General features: G+C 46.3%; 1 protein-coding gene across 3 annotated transcripts in view; it reads left to right on the top strand.

Moving 5' to 3' along the window:
• CLEC16A (C-type lectin domain family 16, member A) overlaps positions 1–18,533 on the top strand; it is a 213,042-nt gene that overhangs the window by 85,324 nt on the left and 109,185 nt on the right. For all 3 annotated transcript variants that reach the window (XM_008593744.1, XM_008593737.1, XM_008593732.1), the window contains 5 exons: positions 1,158–1,280; positions 4,122–4,231; positions 5,035–5,079; positions 7,882–7,932; positions 11,233–11,361. In XM_008593744.1, coding sequence (XP_008591966.1) covers positions 1,158–1,280; positions 4,122–4,231; positions 5,035–5,079; positions 7,882–7,932; positions 11,233–11,361 — 458 coding nt within the window. The remainder of the gene's footprint in view (positions 1–1,157; positions 1,281–4,121; positions 4,232–5,034; positions 5,080–7,881; positions 7,933–11,232; positions 11,362–18,533) is intronic.

Here is an 18,533-nt window from a genome sequence, read left to right as displayed (position 1 = left end):
TCTGGGGACAGGGGTGGTATCTGCCTTTCCCAGCTTGGAACCTGCAGCCTCCTGTATTTGATGAGTGTTAAGCCCAGTTTGAGTTTGGTGTTGAGAGCTTGAGAGATGGTTGTTGGAGATGACTGTAGTTTCCTTTAGGTCTGGTCTCTGTTTCTCTGGGTTTGTGTCCCCCAAGTGTGCCCATAAGGGAAACGGACAAATGGCCAGGCTCCCTCAGATGTTCGGAATTTTGCTGAGCACAACCTAGCCTGTTTAATGTAAATATGTTAATTGCACATGTGTGCCCAGGTGTTTCTTTGGTTATCTGACTTGCACCCAGGTGTCCCTGGGTTATCTGACTTAAGTATAAAGAACAAACGGCTCTGATGCACAGGGTTCCCGGGATGCCCTGGAAGGCCCTTAGGGTTGCTGTGGTGGGGCTGCTGTTAGTTACCTGAGCTTGCATCCAAATAAAGCATGTCAACTTTACCCACAGCTCCCAGGATCTTTCCAGTTGCCTCACTTGTAGCCTGCACATGAGGGATCTGTGACCCAGTCTGCAGAACAGGTTTGAAGGGTCTGTGACCCAGCCCGACAGGAGTCTGTGACCCAGTCTGTACAATGGGTGTGAAGGGTCTGTGACCCACCCCAACAGTGCCAAATACAGGGGTGGTCTCAGGTGGCACAAAATGGCCACAAAGGCACTGCATGAAAGTTACTTTTTCAATTCCCTCCCCATTCCCTCTGCTTATGTCTGAAAGAACATCACCATGTGGGACTAGTTAGTCTTCAGTGCTATTAAGTACCTGCTAATCTCCCTTTTTAAGAAGATAGAGCTGGCCTCAGGCCACAATGAGTAGGTTGGCAAGTCATTGGCTAGAATGTAAAAATATTGTTCAATTTTTTTTTAAATACTTACTGTCAGTTATTGCATCAGTGCTGATTTCCAATTCATAAGGAGTGATAGAAAATGTATGTTTTAATACACTTACATAAGTTCAATTTACAGAAAACTCTGAGGTACGTTGTGTGGTAGGCAGCAACCAGTCATGACAGAAATCACAAAGATGGATGTGGTGGCTGAAGTTGAAGAAACCCCACTCTACGAGGTTTTTCAGGATGAGAAACTCTTTCACTAAGGCAGCTCTTCTTACATCTTTCCCCTTTCTCTGTTCCAGGCATGGATCCTGAAAAATTGGAGCGAATCCAGCTCCCAGTGCCAAATGTGGCCGAGAAGACTACCTACAACCATCTCCTGGCTGAAAGACTCATCAGGATCATGAACAATGCTGCCCAGCCAGGTGCCTGCCTGGGGGGTGTTGTCTGTTCACAGAGCCATGGAATCAGAGCAACCAGGCCGCCACACTGGGTACCAAGGGCCCTGGGTTCTGAACCTGGCTCTTCTGAGAATCTAGGCAAATCTCAGCCACTCCCTCCCTCTGCCCCTCAACACCCATGTTGTTGCTCCCCAGTACTCTCCTGCCTGCTGCAGCTGTGTCTTTGTCTCTGGGTCTCCTCTTCTCCACCCCACCCCCACCATGGTAACCATCTCTTTCCATGCCCATCCCTTCTTTTGCCAGTTTGCCAATGTCTGCAGCCCAGGCCATGTTGTGAGAATGAACTAGGCTGAGAGTCTGAGCAATGGGAGAAGGTTCAAAGGTTCGGATCAGGTGCTCTTGATAATATATGACATGGCCAGTGTCTGTACTGGTCAGCCTTGGTGTGAGGTTTCAACACCGATCTGCAGTCAGGGGAAGAGCTAGAAATAGCAGGTAGAATGACCTCGTACAGGATTTCTCAACTGGGGGTGATTTGGCTGCCCCCCAGGAGACACTGGAAAATGTCTTGGCACATTTTTGGTCATCACAACTGAAGGAGGGAGAGCTACTGGCATGTAGTGGGTACAGGCCAGGGATGCTTCTAAATGTCCTATGGTGCACAGGACAGCCCCAGCACAGAATTCTCTCCACTTCCCCTGAGGCAGCACGAGTGTGTGAGGACCCAGTGTTAGAAGACAGAATTTTCTAGCCGGGCCAACAGTGGGGGTTGATATAGGGGTATGTAGGAGTGAGACCATGCTCTGCAGAAGTACTGAACTTGGAGGAGGCAAGGCAGCTGAAGAGAGGTTATGCTAGTAGGGCTGGGGGCACTATGTGGCTGGGGCAGGGAGAACTAATTGAGCTGAGACTAACGATCATTTTTCCGTGGGGTCCCTGGAAGTTGTATCATGCTTAGGAAGACTTACTTTGCATGTATATAGCTTTCTCATTTTAAGCAAACAGATTCCCTCTTCTCCTGTTTCCACCTAATTTACAAAGGGACAGGCAGGGAAGTATGTGGAGGTGTATCTGCCTTAAGTGTTTCACATTAGCCCATCCTGGTCCCTCCTACTCCCGGAGGTGTGGCCTGGAGACTTCCTCCTCTCCTGGCCCTTCCTTCTACACTGGGAACTTTCTCCAGAAATAAGCTTAAAGACCCGCGATAAGAACAGTCATCCGTCTGTCCTTCGGTGGGGCAGTTACAGACGCTTCCATGAGAGATGCCAGAGGCGCATTTCAGCTTTCAGAGCACCTGGAGTCGGCCACTGCTCAGCTGTGAGACCCTGGACAAGTCATTTCACTTTTCTAAACCTGTCTTTAGAGCATCCATTCCAACCAGTTATTATAGAGATTCCGGAGATGGGGGTGGGGCATATATAAAGCACCCAGCACCATGCCTGGCTTCCAGTAGGACAGCATGGCAAGCTGTTGTTAGTCAGAACTTGGTTGCAGTTGACAGAAAACCAACTATGACCGGCTTAAGCAGTACAAATAGACAAACTGTCTTAGCCCATTTTCTGTTGCTCATAATAGAATACCTGAAACTGGGTAATGTATAAAGAAACAGAGTTTATGTTTTACAGTTTTGGAGGCTAGGAAGTCCAGTGTTGAGAGGGTGCATCTGGTAAGGGACTTCTTCCTGGTGGGGACTTTCTGCAGAGTCCCGAGGAGGCACAGGGCATCACATGGCAAGAGGGCAAGAGCATGTTCACGTGCTAGCTCAGGTCTCCCTTCCTCTTCTTATAGAGCCACCAGTTCCACTCCCATAACCCCTTGTTCCCATTCATTGATCCATGAGTGGCTTAATCCATTCATGAGGACAGTGCCCTCATGGTTCAGTCACCTCCTAAAAGCCCCACCTCCTAATGCTGCCACATTGGGGATTAAGCTTACACGTGAGTTTTGGAGGCAACATTCAAACTATAGCACAAACATACACAAATGTGTTGGCTTATAAAATCTGTTGGGGGCTGGCTTCAGGCACAGTTGGATCTAGGGGCTCAAACAATGTTTTCAAGATTCTCTGTCATTGGACTCTGCCACCTTCCAGACTGGCAAGCTCCAGCCCTCCTTTCCCTGTTGGGGCTCTAGACTTGATCTATGAAAGACACAGGTTTGGGCAGTCTAGCTGGATGGGAGATCTCAAAGCTTTGTTTGCAGAATGCTTTACAAAGATTAAAAATGCTGGCAAGGATGGGAAGGTGGTCTGTGTGAATTATAGTGCTTGTGTCCGTTAGGGTCTCAACACTGTTCCTGTCTTCTCTGCAACCCAGCACAAGGAGAAATTCTCGTGCCCAACGATTCTGGCAAATTGTGTAATTGAACCTTACTGGCTCTGACTGGCTCCCTTGCCTGTCCCGTACCCAGTCACTGTGACCAGGGGAATGGAACACCCTGACCAGCCTGGGTGATATGCTCCGCCCAAATCACATGACCCAGAAGGGCTGCTGGTTTTCCAAAGGAAAGTGGGAGGTGCTCATCCCTGAGAAAGGGGAAAGAATGCTGCACAAGCAAAACCACCACAGATGCTACTTTCTAGGCTTCAGCAATATTTAGTTGCCCTCTTTTTCCCACCTCCCCTCCCCCTGATAAACTCCAGGGACGTACTTGGTATAGCCTGTTTTGATAGAAACATTGAATTGTAACTGATTGGGGAAGAACTTGCCATGTGGGGGCTCCGTCTGTGTCCCCTCTGGATATTGGGAGTCCTTGAGCAGTCGGCCTGTCAGCTGACATGTTAACCTCAAAGTAGTTAAGGCATGAGCTTGTGTTTAAGGGCCCTGTGGCCTGGGAGTGCAAGGCTGACCCTGGTATGCTCTGCAGATGGAAAGATCCGGTTGGCGACGCTGGAGCTGAGCTGCCTCCTCCTGAAGCAGCAAGTCCTGACCAGCTCTGGCTGCATCATTAAAGATGTGCACCTGGCCTGCCTGGAGGTGAGGCCCTCTTCTCCCTCCCCGCATTTGTAGGCCAAGGAAAGTGACAGGAGGTTGAGCGGAAAGCTGCTGGCTCCAGAGAGGAGCACCTGGTCTGCGTGTCCTCAGCACTAGCTGGAAGCAGCTGGGCCTAATACCCTGAGACCGTGCTCCAACTGTGTGTTCACAAGGACCTTCCCTTCAGCTGAGACTTCTTTGAAGAGTCCACTTCATTGTTGAATTTTAGTAGCTTCTGTTACAGTCATTTGGTTCTGTATTTGTCCCCAGGAGTTTAAAATTTTTCCTTTTGTATTACAAAAGTTTTATACATATACATACATGCATATTTATTTAAAGTTCTTCATACTAAAATACATACTTATTAAGTTTTCAATAGCTTTTATTGTCTCCCCCCTTATTTTCCATGTTTATTTTAGAAATTTTAGGAAGTACGAAGAGGTAAAAAGTAACAACTATAGTTGACACTTTGGTGTGTGTCTTTGCAGACACACACACACACACACACATATACACACTTAGAAGTGAATTTTTTTATAAAAATAGAGTCATAATGGCCATATTGTATAACCCATTTCCCCCACTTAACCGTATATTAACAATGCTGCCATGTGATTACATTAAATTGCCTGTCCTCTCCCTCTTTCTTTTTGAGCTCTCTCTCCCTCCCTCTCTCTCTCATTAAGAATAAGGGTATTATTCCAGCATCTGTTTTATATGCACTCAGATTTTAGAATTCATAGTTTACCCAACTCACTTACCTCCTAAAGACCTGCCTCTTTCACACCTTCCTTCTCTTCTAACAGGGAGCAAGAGAAGAAAGCGTTCATCTCGTACGACATTTTTATAAGGTAATTGGCATAGCATGGGTGGACAGCAATGTGGGTTTCTTGTAGGAACAGGATTGTGGTGTCCAGTCATGTACACATAAAGGTTACTTGTCTTCAGTCATTTTTATGCCTCTAATTACTGATTTTAAAATACTCAAATTTTATGGTTTCCAGAACAGTGTGGTCTCTAATCTTTTCTGCCCATGCCCTCTTAATCAGTAAAATTTTTTTTAAAGCTTTTATTTTTAATTTACTTTTTGGGATTTTTTTGGCAGCTGGCCAGTACAGGGATCTGAACACTTCACCTAGGTGTTGTAATACTGCACTCTAACCAGCCATCCCTTAATCAATAAAATTTTTGAGGACTCAGCTCTAGTAGTATATGACTATTTGTTTATCAATTATATGTAAATTTGCTTATTTAGGAATTTGTAAATTATGGGTTATACTTATACACATATGACTAAATTATACATGATGAGCTTATGTTCATGAGTTATCTATGCTTATACATATAAAATTGCTTGTGAATTATCTATGAATTATAACGTGTGTTATTTATATACATATATGCTAATAAACCTCACACAGGCCCCTAAAATTTTATTATTAACTTTAGTGAGATTTTGTAAAGTACCACCATGACTTTGAGAAAAATTTGTAGAGGTTTGTCTTCAGGTTCCAGGTGATTAGTTTTAAAATACTTAATTGTGATGGTTTTGTCTCTTAAGGCATAGGCTTTAAGTCCATTTGGTCTGCTATGACAAAATATTTTTTAAAAAACCCATAAACTGGGTGACTTACAAACAATAGGAATTTATTTCTCACAGCTGGGAACTCTAAAATCAAGGCAGATTTGGTATCTGGCAAGGGCCTGCTTTCTCCTAGAGTGTGCCTTCTTGCTGTGTCCTCACATGGTAGGAGGGATGGACAGTCTCTCTGGGGCCTCTTTTATAAGGCCACTAATCCCATTCATGAGGACTCAACCCTCATGACCTAATCATTTCCCAAAGGCCCCACTTCCTAATACCATCATCTGGAGGATTAGGGTTTCAGCGTATGAATTTTGGAGGGATACAAACACGCAGACCTTACAGGTGTAGTGTATGCTTAGGCAAGGCTCACTCCTTGTCAGCCATAGTGAATTAATCCATATGTCAAATAGTCTTAGTCGTTTTCTAATTTTTTGCGCCTATATCAGATCTCTCTAATCCTATTAGTGATGGTTTCTCCTCTTAATATGGTTGATGAAGATCCTTCCAGGAGGGACAGATGTGTCAACACTGCTGTTTTCTTGTGGCTCACCTGTGCTTTCATTGTTTGTACTCTCTTTAAAATACTCTTTCTTTGCAGGAGCCACTATCCAGTATTGTCATTGTTTGTTGAGATAAAACAAGGTCATATAACCTAGAAATCCACCTCTCCAGACTCAGATGAGCCCATCCAGCTGTGATGGTGGACATGCCCAGACAAGCGGGCCACCACTGTGGGTCCTGCACACAGGGGAGGAAATCCCAGTTTCCCTTTAGGACATCCCAAACCACACTCAGCCTCTAAGTAAGGATACCCCCACCACACCCCCACCAGCAAAGCCCAGGATAAAGCAGAAACCTCACGGTTGCGTTAGTCATCTTTGAATCTCTTTCCAGTGTTACTGCTCTAACTTTATGTCCCCCCCCAGAGAGCTTTTGGATTACAAAATCAGAAAGACTTATAGGGGGCATTTTCCCAGAGAGTTAATATTTTTTATTAACAAAAGGAGAGCTATATTTGAATTTCAGTTTCCCTCTCCTAGCCCAGATTTTCCTCTTTTGCTTTTATCCTATAACATTTACACCCTAAGTATAATATCTTAGAAGCTTTTGGATGTTTTCAGGGGTTGTCATTTCTGTTGGTAGTACTTATGCCACACAAGAATATTCAAGTTTATGTGTAGTCCTGACAAATGGAAAAATATAAAAAGGATCTATTGCCTTTCCCACCCCAACTTTTTCTGTGTGTACATGTGTCTGTCTGTTCGTCCATCTGTATCTCATTCAGGATGTATGAGATATGACAGTTCTAACAGTCATTGTCAGTAGAGATTATAATGACAGTGAGTGCTAACATTTACCCAGCCCCAACTGAGTGGCAGGCTCTGGGCTCTGCGTTTTATGTGTATTAACTCATTTCACCTTCACAATGACTGGACAGACATGGGCTGCCATCCCAGTCTTGCAGTGACACAGAGAGAAGCTCTGAGAGGTGAAGCCAGGCTGTGGCCCCTGGCCTTGTCTCAGAGCCAAGTCCTTACCCAGTACCCTCTTCTGAAGGGGACCTCCTAGGCAGAGTCGCAAGCCGAGGAATTGCAAAACCCCAAAGGTACTCCTCAAAAACAGGTGGAACAAACTGTATAATTTTAGTGTTAAGTATATTTAATTGTACACTTCCTTTCAGAAGTGTGGAGCCATATGCTTTTAATATGGCAGCTTAACCAGGATTTCCCATTTCTCCAACCATTCTCAACCAATAGGTGATGTTAAACACTTGAAATAAGCACCATTCCTCTATTTTAATTACATACAGCATGACTTTTGTTGTATTTTAATTAACTGCTCTGCTCCACATGCTTGAAAAAAGGAGAAAAACATTGAGTGGTGCAATTTGATATTTGGTCTTTCATTTGAGTGTGTGTTCACGTGTATATTTCACTTCCCAATGATTTACCAGAACTCCTTAATGAGAAACAGATGGCCCCCAAAAGCCACAAACTGGAGTTTATAATACTTTGTTGTTTATGGAAAAAAAAATAATCCTCTCTTCCCTCCCTTCCTTTCTTTTTAGGGAGAAGAAATTTTTCTGGACATGTTTGAAGATGAGTACAGGAGCATGACAGTAAGTGAGGGGCCAAGAGCACACCTGAAATGGCACGTGTCTCTGTGCCTGCCTGGCTGCCCTGTGACCCCACGGGAAGGACTTCTCTGACTTGGGGCTTTCTGACCAAATGGCACAGATTGGTGGGGGAGTGCATTTAAAATAGTGCCTTTTGATCCCCACAGCTGCTAAAATTTCAGATTACGTTCACTTGCCCTAAGTGAGCCATGTCAGTTAGATGGGTCAGAAAGATTCACTTTGATATGAATAGTGTTCTTATTGAGGACTTATTCTGTGCCAAGTGTGTAAAGCACGTTGTGTCTTTTAAATCTCATAATCCTCATGTCAATCAGTGGGAATAGCTACTGTCATCGTCCACTTGTTACTGATGAGGAAACTAAGAGTAAGAGAGGTCAAGTGATGTCCCCAAATCTGCCTGGCCAGGGAGCAGCAGAGCCAGGCTTCTAGAGCAATCAAAGGGGCAGTCCCCTTTCCTTCTCCATAGATTATGCTGCCTCCTCCTTTGCCTCTCCACCAGAATGTTCCAGCGTGTAGCTCCTGCTCAGATCTGCAGCGCCAGCACCGAGACTTTCTTTAATTTCTCCCTCCAGCAGGGAGAATCATGGGAAATGATAGAAGATAACAGCTTTCTCTGCTTTGTCTCTGTGTTCCCAGCACCTGCCCCTTATTAGGCACTCAATAAGTCAATAATAAATGATACTTCTCATGGACATTACTCGCCAAAGTGTGAAGTGATTCGGGAAGTTTATAATAACCCTAAGTGTTTAAAGTGTCAAAAAGAAAAAAGCAAGCAGTGTATGCTAAGTGGCTCCCTGGCTTGCTAGCCCATTCACGGGGTGTCTGGACAGCTGAGTCCTCAACCACGTCCTCCATCACCACATATCTGAGGCCTCCATGGAACATTTTCAAGGGAAAAGTGTGAATTGACATAATTCATCTTCAGAAATAGCAGCAGTACTTGTGCCTGGCCTCCTTGTGAGGATGCGGGGCCACCCGTACCTGTGCCTTGCTTCTGTTGATGTCCCCCACCCCGTCCTTCCTCCAACCCCAGAAAAGCAGCCCAGTCTTCTCCTCTTCATGCCATTAATTAGAGTGGGATGGATTCAGTGATTATTTACTTTTTTATCGTACTCCCTGACATCCCCTTCTGCAATGTAATCCTCCCCAGTTTAGTTTCCTGTTTGGAAATATACGGTTCATATGTCACTCGACAGTGTAGAAAAGCTCAGGCTCCTAAACCCCTGCTTAGTGTCTTTTTTTGTTGCTTACTAACTATGCAGCCTTGGGCAGGTCGCTTAAATTGTGAGCCTTGGGGGGGGGGGGGTTGGGGGGGGGGGGGGGGTGGGGGGGGGGGGGGGGGGGGGGGGGGGGGGGGGGGGGGGGGGGGGGGGGGGGGGGGGGGGGGGGGGGGGGGGGGGGGGGGGGGTGGGGGTGGGGGGGGGGGGGGGGTGTGTGTGTGTGTGTGTGTGTGTGTGTGTGTGTGTGTGTGTGTGTGTGTGTGTGTGTGTGTTGGAGCCTATTACATAGAGAGGCCCAGGTGGAATAGCTGAGATGCCCTGTGTAGAGTCCGTGCACAACAGATACTCATTTCCACTCCCACCACAGGGAGCTTCCTGAGTTTTGTTTGTTTGCTTTAATCAAATGTTTAATGTGTGTACTGCACAATGTCTGGTATTCCAGAGAAATACCAATGCAACACAGCTCAGCCCCGTACCTGAAAGTCGGCTCACAGTGCAGCCTTCGGGAAGCCACCTCTGAGGGAAACGAGGTGGGGACAGGCCCGTGAGTGCTGCTAAAGCACCCATGGAGGCCGCTGCACTGGGCTAGGCCATGACTTCCGATGCCTCCCTCACTTCCCTGTCACCTCTGGTTTAATGCACGAGGTGTGCTGAGTCTATAGCTTCACCCCCAGCAGACTGAGGGCACTCACTGGGAAGGTCGTGGAGAGCAGTGGGCACAGGGCAGAGGGAGCTGTGCGTGAGCAGAGGCAGGCTGGGGAGGTGCTGCTGGCAGGCTGGTGCAAAGAGCACCCTGGGTTGGAAATAGGGCTCTGCCACCTGCTCCGGGAGAAAGGGGTTTGGGGTATGGATTTCTTCAGACCTCTGGAGGAAAGGACAAAAGTGTCCCAAAGACAAAGGCAGGCAGCATGCACCAAATGGCCCCTTGAGCTCTGGCATGATCACCAGCCATCTGAAAAGCTGGGCCCTTACAACATCCTTGCCCTGTTTAGTCAGCTTTATGTGGCAGGAGGAGGAAAGTCTGATATGTTTGAGGCCCACTTTCTGAAAAGAGAGGACACAGAAAAAGCTTGTGATGCTTGAAATAGTAATCTTAATCCTGTAGAAAACTCACCATTGTGAGATGTCAGGTAAATGCAGTGTTAGTGTTCAGCCACACACATGTGTTAAGTGACAGAACCAGTGCAACCAAGCCGGAGGTTGGGGTGATGTTACCCTGTGTCTTAGTAATCAGGGAAGACTTCGTGGAGGTGGTGTGGAAGGAGGCAGCTCTGCTCCTATCTGGCCTGGTGGCCGTTGGCACTGAGCTCAGTGTCCCCTCTGATATGGGTACCAGCACCCACTGTCTAGCAGTAGATGAGCCCAGCAGCTTCCTGGCACTTAGTATATGCTCCGTAAGTGACTTGGTTATATTATCCCAGGTAAGATTGAAGGGGATGAGGAAGGAAGGGGGAACGTTGGTCCTGGGGTAGAAATCACAGGGGCCTGGAGCAAGGCAGGCCTGGCCTCGTGTCTCAGCTCTCCCACTAGCCACCTAAGGGACCCCAGTTCCATTCTTCTGCATCTCCAAGACACCATTCTCTCATCAGGCAAGTGGGAAACATGCCTCTAAAGCTTTTAGGTCTCAGCCCGTCCCACAGTCAGTTGTCGATAATCAGAAGCTGCAGTCACTACATCTGCTGTCATCATCTTCGGAAGGAGGGGAGGAGGAGGCAGGTAGCAGGCAGGTTCATGCTCAGAGGGATAAGACACCCTAAGGGACACTCCTATTCCTGCTGTTGGAGGGGGGATGAGAAGAGAAAGCCAAGCTTTTCATAGCAGGGAAGCAACTTCTCAAGAGTTTTTGAGCTGTCACTCAAAGGAAAAATGTACAACTTGGAACAAAGAAAAGGCATATTGCTCACATATCTGGCACCTCCGGGCTCTGCCTCAGTCTGAGTCCAGGGTTGACATCACTCATTTACTGTGTGGGGGTGAGGGTGAGAGCCGTGTGACCCGCTCCATCGTCCCTCTGCCCCCAGTGAGGGACCTTCTTTGAGCTTGCCTGTGTCATCTCTTCCAGATGAAGCCCATGAACGTGGAGTATCTCATGATGGATGCCTCCATCCTGCTGCCCCCAACAGGCACGCCGCTGACAGGCATTGACTTCGTGAAGCGGCTGCCCTGTGGCGATGTGGAGAAGACCCGGCGGGTGAGTGCACGCCGGCCTCTCCCTCCCATGCACCCATTTGCCAGAATCACTCCCAGGCCAGGGAAGAAAGGGGCTCTTGGTCCAAGTCAAGGGCCCACCTCCAACATGGGCTCAGAGAGAGGGCATCTCCCCCACACACCTGCCATCCGACATCCTCTCCAGAGTGTGTTGCCCTTTGAAAAGCGAGGATTGAGATTATGTTGCATCTAGCCCCGGATGTTGGCGGCTCAGCCCCCAGCCCTGAGCTCAGTGAGCGGAAGCTGGGTGGCCGAGCTCTGCGGACCATGGGGGGCAAGCACAGGACATCCAGAGTAGATGAGGGTGGTGTGAAATTGTGGCCCAGAGATCTCAGGACCCTCAGCGATGGTGTGATGTTAAGGTATCTGACCAATCTCAGGGCTGGGCAAATGCAAGTGAGACTAGTTCTTGCTGGCCTGTAGGAGACACGTTCGTGCAGGGCAGATTAGTTCTCAGAACCTGTTGGAGTGTGTGCTTCCGTTATCAGCATTTTTTTCTGAAGCAGCGCTCTAGGAAGCAGTCTCAGCAAGGCTATTCATGGTATTTTATCTCCCTTGTAAGATCAGTTTCTTTCTTAGAAAGCACCATAATCTTTTCCTAGAAAATCATTCCCTAGAGACATGAATGTTAGTGGATAATTTAGAGGAATTCATTGCAGACGGCTCCTGTTATCAGCCTGCATTGTCCTCTGAGTTCATCTGTGTGTGACCAGAGAGGCAGAAGTGTTTCACTTTTGGATTTTGAAAAAGAGGAGAGACCTGCTGTGTGTTCCTCAGACAAGAGGAGTCGGCAGCCTCCCCCACCCAGCTGGCAATTTTGCCTCGTAGGCCTGGGGTGCAGAGGAAGTGGGACCCATGTATCTGGAGTTGATGCACATTTCCAGCTGTCTGACCAAACCCACAAAGCTCACCACAGGACCCACCCTGTTCGGGCCACTGATGCCTTCCTTTCACATGCTGGGTCCCCACTGGCCAGGCACACAATGTTGTTTGTGGGTGGCAGTGTTTGCACTGGGTGTCCTTGACATCAGCTTTCACAGGAGCACTGGTTCTGACAAATGCATATCTTGTTGGTGACTCCTTCTCAAGGCTGGCACACTCACCCTTAGCCTTTGGTTGACCAAAGAGGTGCTCCCTGGCAAGTTTATAGAGAAGCTGTACACCCATCTGGGGCTGCAATGTCCCCGTGCCAAGAGGGCCCTGCTTCAGGGTTCCTCTCAGCCCCTGAGTCAGGAGGCCCAGACGACTAAATGCTGAGAGCTGCTGCTCGGGGTTGCTTTCTGCCTCTTTTGGTTGATGATCTCATCAGGTTTTTTCTTAACACTTATGTGAGCACATATCCTTTGCTAGTGGATCATTCATATCAGTTCTTTATATAGATTCTCTCACTTAATTCTACAACTGCCCTAGGAGGTGGGCACTATTGTTATCCCCATTTTAAAAACAGAGCAAGAAACTGAGACACGAAGAGTGACTTGCTCAGGGTCACCCAGCTAGTAAGTAGCTGAGCCAGGAATTGGCCCAGGCAATGTGCCCTCCAGAGCCTAGATTCTGGCCTGCTGCTTTCCACTGCTGCCTTCGTCATTTCTGTTAATTCTCCTCAGGGCTAGAAACACAGCCCCAGTCCTCAAGGAATCAGAGCCTAGAGGGTGAGGTGGGAAAAGGCAGTGGACAGCCATGTGGCTGGGCCATCACTAAAGCAGCATGGGTGAGGGAGGTGGGAAGGCACCAGAGTAGTCCTTAAACCAAGTCTGTGAAGGAGTGGGCTGGGCAGGGGGAGGCAAAGTCCCAGAGAGATGTAGCACAGACTGGCACTCCATGGAGATGATCACAGCTGAAATCCAGAGTGTAGAGCAATGAGGCCAGAGGGGCTGGCAGGAGCCAGCTCACAGGGGCTTCAGAGCCCAGGGAGGACCTTGGCCATAGCCTCTTAACACTGTTTCAGGACATCGTGCCTTGCTGGGTTGGGGCAGACAGTTCTGGTCCACAGGAGAGACATGGGAGAAATTCAGGGACAAGGCATATGGCAGGGGGAGGGGGGTGTCCACTGTGAGCCACTGTCTCTTCATCTATACAGCAGAATATGCCTGCCTTTCCAGAGTTGTTGTGAGGACTCAATAGAAGGCATAAACACAGAAGGCCAATAGCAGGTCCTTTGTGGTAGTAGTTCTGTTCTGCCCTTTAAAGCCCTTCACATCTCACTTAGTTGCAGGTTCCCAGGGCTCTGCTGCCCACCTCGCTTGCCCCAGATAGGACGCACAGCCCAGATGGCCGACTGAAGCACAGACAGAGGCCCTGGGAACATCTGGCCTTCCCTGGGGTCTCTTGTTAGGCCTTTGTCTGACCAGTTCACAAAAGCAACTGTTGGGTCTCAGGGCCTCTGGATGGCAGAACGATATCAAATAGGGCCACCCACCTCAAAGGAAAGCCATCCACTTTCGAAAAGTTTCCTTTGGTGACTTCAAGAATCAATTTCTGAAGGAGAGTTTTGGCCACTCACCTCAGTCTGGTTCCTTTTGCAAGGCAGCTTTCTAGAATCATCCAGAAGCTTAGCTTCTTAGACCCATTTCAGAAATCAGAACACAGCAGTGTGTTTTGAATTTGAGCTAAAGGAAGTGTATGGTTTAACAAGCAATTGAGAGCTTATGTGGTTTATTTCAAGGTTTTTGCTTATATCCAAAGAACATTCCATCTTATCCCTTTGGATAAGGTGTGTGTGTGTGTGTGTGTGTGTGTGTTTCACCAAGTAGACATTTTTTTTTTTTAAACTTTTAGGAGGCTGTTCCTTTTCAGAAGTCCCACCCTTTATTTTACTTAAGGACTTGTCAAAGTTCAGACAGTCCTTACTGGTTATCATTCCTAACTTATAAAATATACATTCATACATTTATCAAAGAGCTTCTGGATTCCTACTGTGTGCCAAATGCTGCACTGTACATGAAACTGCAGAAGTGACCAGGGCAAATGTCCCCGCCTTCTGGACCTCTCTAGAGAGGTAAAGTTTATTAACAAGTAAGTGAATAACAGGGTTGATGTCAGACTGTACTCAAGACTTGAGAGGAAAAAAATAACATGATGTGGCCAGGACTTGTGGTGTGGTCTTACTTAAGATAGAGTAATCAGAACAAGTTACTCTGTAGAGGAGACATCTGAGCTGAAATCTGAAGGATGAGAAAGAGCCAGAAGAATTAAAAAGGAAGCCCTTTCCAGATGGGAAACAGCACCTGCGAAGTCTGTGAGATATGAGAGCGTGGTGTGTTCTAGGAACAGGATATCTGGCTGAGTGAGTATGGAGTAGTGACGCAGAGGAAGAGCTGGAGAGGTGACAGGGCTCTGCAGGCCGTGGGGAGGCATCTGGCGATAAAGTCGTTTTTCTTCTTGCACTTTATTAATTACAGCATTAATCCTTTCATTCTCAACATATTTGTTGAGCGTTTTCTAGGTGCCAAACACTTTGCAAGATGCAGGGATAGAACTGGGACAAAATAATGTAAAATAAAGCCAGAATAGCAGTCATGCCACTGTGCTGAGAAGGGAAATTCATGTTGAAAGGAAGGTCACCAGAGCTGTTGGGGTTCCATGAGAACTTCCAAGCAGAGCTTTGGACTTGGGCTGGACCCACCCCCATGTGTAGGGGCAGCTGAGACAAGTGGTTAAGAAAGAAGGCAGGTTTGTGAGTCAGACCAGCCACGGGTCAAGTGCCAACTCTAGCTGTGTGATCTTGAGCAAATTACTTAATGTCCCTGAGCCTCAGGTCCCTCATGTGTCCTACCTCTCAGCTGTTGCCCAGAGTAGATGACAGAGTGGCTGGCAGATAGACGTGGAACATTCTAACATCTTAGGTGGGGAAGAAATAGGATCTTTAATGTTCTAAGTCTACTGAAGGTTAATGCTAGCAAAAAGAGAGGGATAGGATTTTTTGGTGAATATCAAAATCTGAATTTAAGCCATCAGTTGTCTTTATATAGTAATCTTGGAAGCCATTATGAAATAAGTGTATTTGCACAAGGTTTTATTTGTCCCCACATTCTGTTTCCCTCTTCCCTTGTAAAAACCACAAGCAATTTTTGTGTTTATTGCTATTGACCTTGAGGAACTAGGATATTTTGCTTTACTCTTTGGATATGTATTATACATTCAAGAAAACACAATAATATTTTATAACGTTTTGAAAAGGAAAAGTTTTTATAAAGTTTTAAAGGAAAAAGAATTTCCCTTGATTTCATCACCCTGAATAGACAGACATTTTTTGTGTCTCCTCTATCTTTGTTTGCAAACACATCTTTTCATGGTTGTAAAGAGAGTGTACTATGGTCTTGCTTTCATCTCTCCCCTCCTTTTTTTCCTCTTTTCATTGTGGTGCAAGAAGTTTTTCATGTTGTTGTGATAACGGTTTTAATAAGTCTGATTTTTTATGGCTGCATAAAGGTTTATTTGGTGGCTTCCGCCGTAATTTACTTAGGCATTTTCCTGCTAGTAGACATTTTGGTTGCTTCCAGTATTACATTACTTTCAACTAAAGTGTAACAAGCAGCTTCATGAATACAGTGTTTTCTTTCTTTTGAACTATTTCTTTAGGATAAGTTCCCAGAAGCAGAATTTCTGGTTCAAAGGGTATGAACGTTTTTCTATAACTCTCTGTGCATTGCCAAATTGCTTTCCCAGTGGAAAGCAATTTTGTGCCAATGTTAAACTGCTTCAGCACTCTTTCAAAAATGACTTTCACAGCCACTTCCATGTCCTGGGTGGGCTTCTAACTCGAGTGACTGTCACCTAAACTGAGCAGCTTGCAAGTGTAGCAAGGAAGCAGGAAGAAGAGCTCAGCGTTTGTTCCAGGGCCGGCCCCAGGCTCAGTGCGTCACCTGTGCCACCTCCTTGCACCTTCACAGTGGGTACCCCATGAGCACCCCACGTCCAGAGCACAAGCCTGGGTGCGGGGAATTCATGTACCCATCTGAGCCCCAGTTTAAACCAAGATCCATCTGACTCCAAAGTCCTGTTCATACTCATTGGACTAATTCCCCAGGGACACTGAGTTTGCCAGAGTCTGTTCCCAGACGCATTGAAGCAAAGAAACTGGAGAAGTCCCTTCTTTAATTTGAGCTTAGTCACCTGTCATCCCTTCCAAAGCCTAATTTGTTCTTCCAGGGTCAGTCTTCCTAGTATTCTATGGAAGAATCTGAAAAAATAATAATTTCTTTTTCCTTTTTAGTAATTTTTTAAAATTTGCGTCTTTATTTAGCAAAGAAAAGAAAAACACTCTCTAAAACCCAGGGTCCCACACCTTAAATCTTTTGAAGGCCAAGGAATGTGGTTGGAAGAATGCAGAGTTTGGAGAATCCAGTTCATTGAGAGACCATGGGCAGGCTGCTGCTCATCTGTGGGCTTTGGTTTCTCCATCTGTAAAATGGGAACTACAGAGTCATTAACAGGCTGGAATGAGATGATACCATACATCCCCAGCACAGTACCTAGCAGGCTGTGGGTGATCAGAGGGAGTGGTTGTTGTTTTTGAGGAGGTGGAATGAATTGTATGACCCTGAGCCCCATGTTTTAGCTTTTTATGGATTTGCTGAGTTGTGGCTGCCAGCCCCTTATAGCTCCCCATGGGAGCGCAGCATTTGTCCAAGTGGAGAGCACTATCCTATGAGAATTAGCCCTCCTTACACTCAGGGGTGTGGCCTCCTTGTGCACTCTTCCTTCTCTTAGGAGTTGGGGCAGGAGCCAGGAAAAGTATAGGGAGATTTTATTTTATATATTTTCTTTTTATTTTTTAAAAAAATTAATTTAGGGCCGGCCCGGTGGCGCACTGCTACAGTGCACCGCTTGGGAGCGCGGTGGCGCTCCCGCCGAGGGTTCGGATCCCGCATACAGACCGGTTCCCGCTCACTGGCTGAGCGAGGTGCGGGCACGACGCCGAGGGTTGCAATCCCGTTGCCGGTCCTGGTCTGGTACAGGCGCGACACTGAGGGTTGTGATCCTTTGCCGGACACGAAAAAAGACAAAAAGGAAAAAAAATTAATTTATCTATCTATCTATCTATTTATTTGTTTATTTATTTATTTAATTTTGTCGAGATACAATGTGGTTGATTATTGTGGCCCATTACCGAAACCTGCCTCCCTCCTCCCTCTCTCCCCTCCCTCCCAACAATGTCCTTTCTGTATGCTTGTCATATCAACTTCAAGGAATTGCAATTCTTATGTCTTCTTCCCCCCTACCCTGGTTTTTTTGTGTGTGTGTGAATTTATTTATTTATTTTTAGCTCCCACCAATAAGTGAGAACATGTGGTATTTCTCTTCCTGTGCCTGACTTGTTTCACTTAATATAATTCTCTCTAGGTCCATCCATATCTTTGCAAATGGCAGTATTTCATTCGTTTTTATAGCTGAGTAGTATTCCATTGTGTAGATATACCACATTTTCCGTATCCACTCATCCGATGATGGACATTTGGGCTGATTCCAGCTCTTGGCTATTGTGAAGAGTGCTGCAATGAACATTGGGAAACAAGTAAACCTTCGACTTGATGATTTCCATTCCTTTGGATATATTCCCAGCAGTGGGATAGCTGCGTCGTATGGTAGATCTATCTTCAGCTGTTTAAGGAACCTCCAAACCATTTTCCATAGGGGTTGCACCATTATGCATTCCCACCAACAATGTAAGAGAGTTCCTTTTTCTCCGCAACCACACCAGCATTTATCTTTCAGCATCTTTTGGATTTTGGCCATCCTAACTGGGGTGAGATGGTATCTCAGTGTGGTTTTGATTTGCATTTCCCGGATGCTGAGTGATGTTGAGCATTTTTTCATATGACTGTTGGCCATTTGCATATCTTCTTTAGAGAAATGCTTACTTAGCTCTTTTGCCCATTTTTTAATTGGGTTGCTTGTTTTTTTCTTGTAAAGTTGTTTGAGTTCTTTATATATTCTGGATATTAGTCCTTTGTCAGACATGTATTTTGCAAATATTTTCTCCCACTCTGTTGGCTGTCTTTTAGCAGGTAGTGTTATGCCTCCAGCTTTATTTTTTTTGCTCAGCGTTGCTTTGGCTGTGCATGGTTTGTTGTTACTCCATATAAGTGTCTGGATAGTTCTTTCCATTTCTGAGAAAAATATCATTGGAATTTTGATGGGGATTGCATTGAATTT

Source organism: Galeopterus variegatus, unplaced genomic scaffold (genome assembly GCF_000696425.1).
Source record: "Galeopterus variegatus unplaced genomic scaffold, G_variegatus-3.0.2 Scaffold161, whole genome shotgun sequence".
NCBI classification, from domain to species: Eukaryota; Metazoa; Chordata; class Mammalia; order Dermoptera; family Cynocephalidae; genus Galeopterus; species Galeopterus variegatus.
Note: the sequence above shows the minus strand (reverse complement) of the source record. Positions and strands in the feature narration are given on the sequence as shown.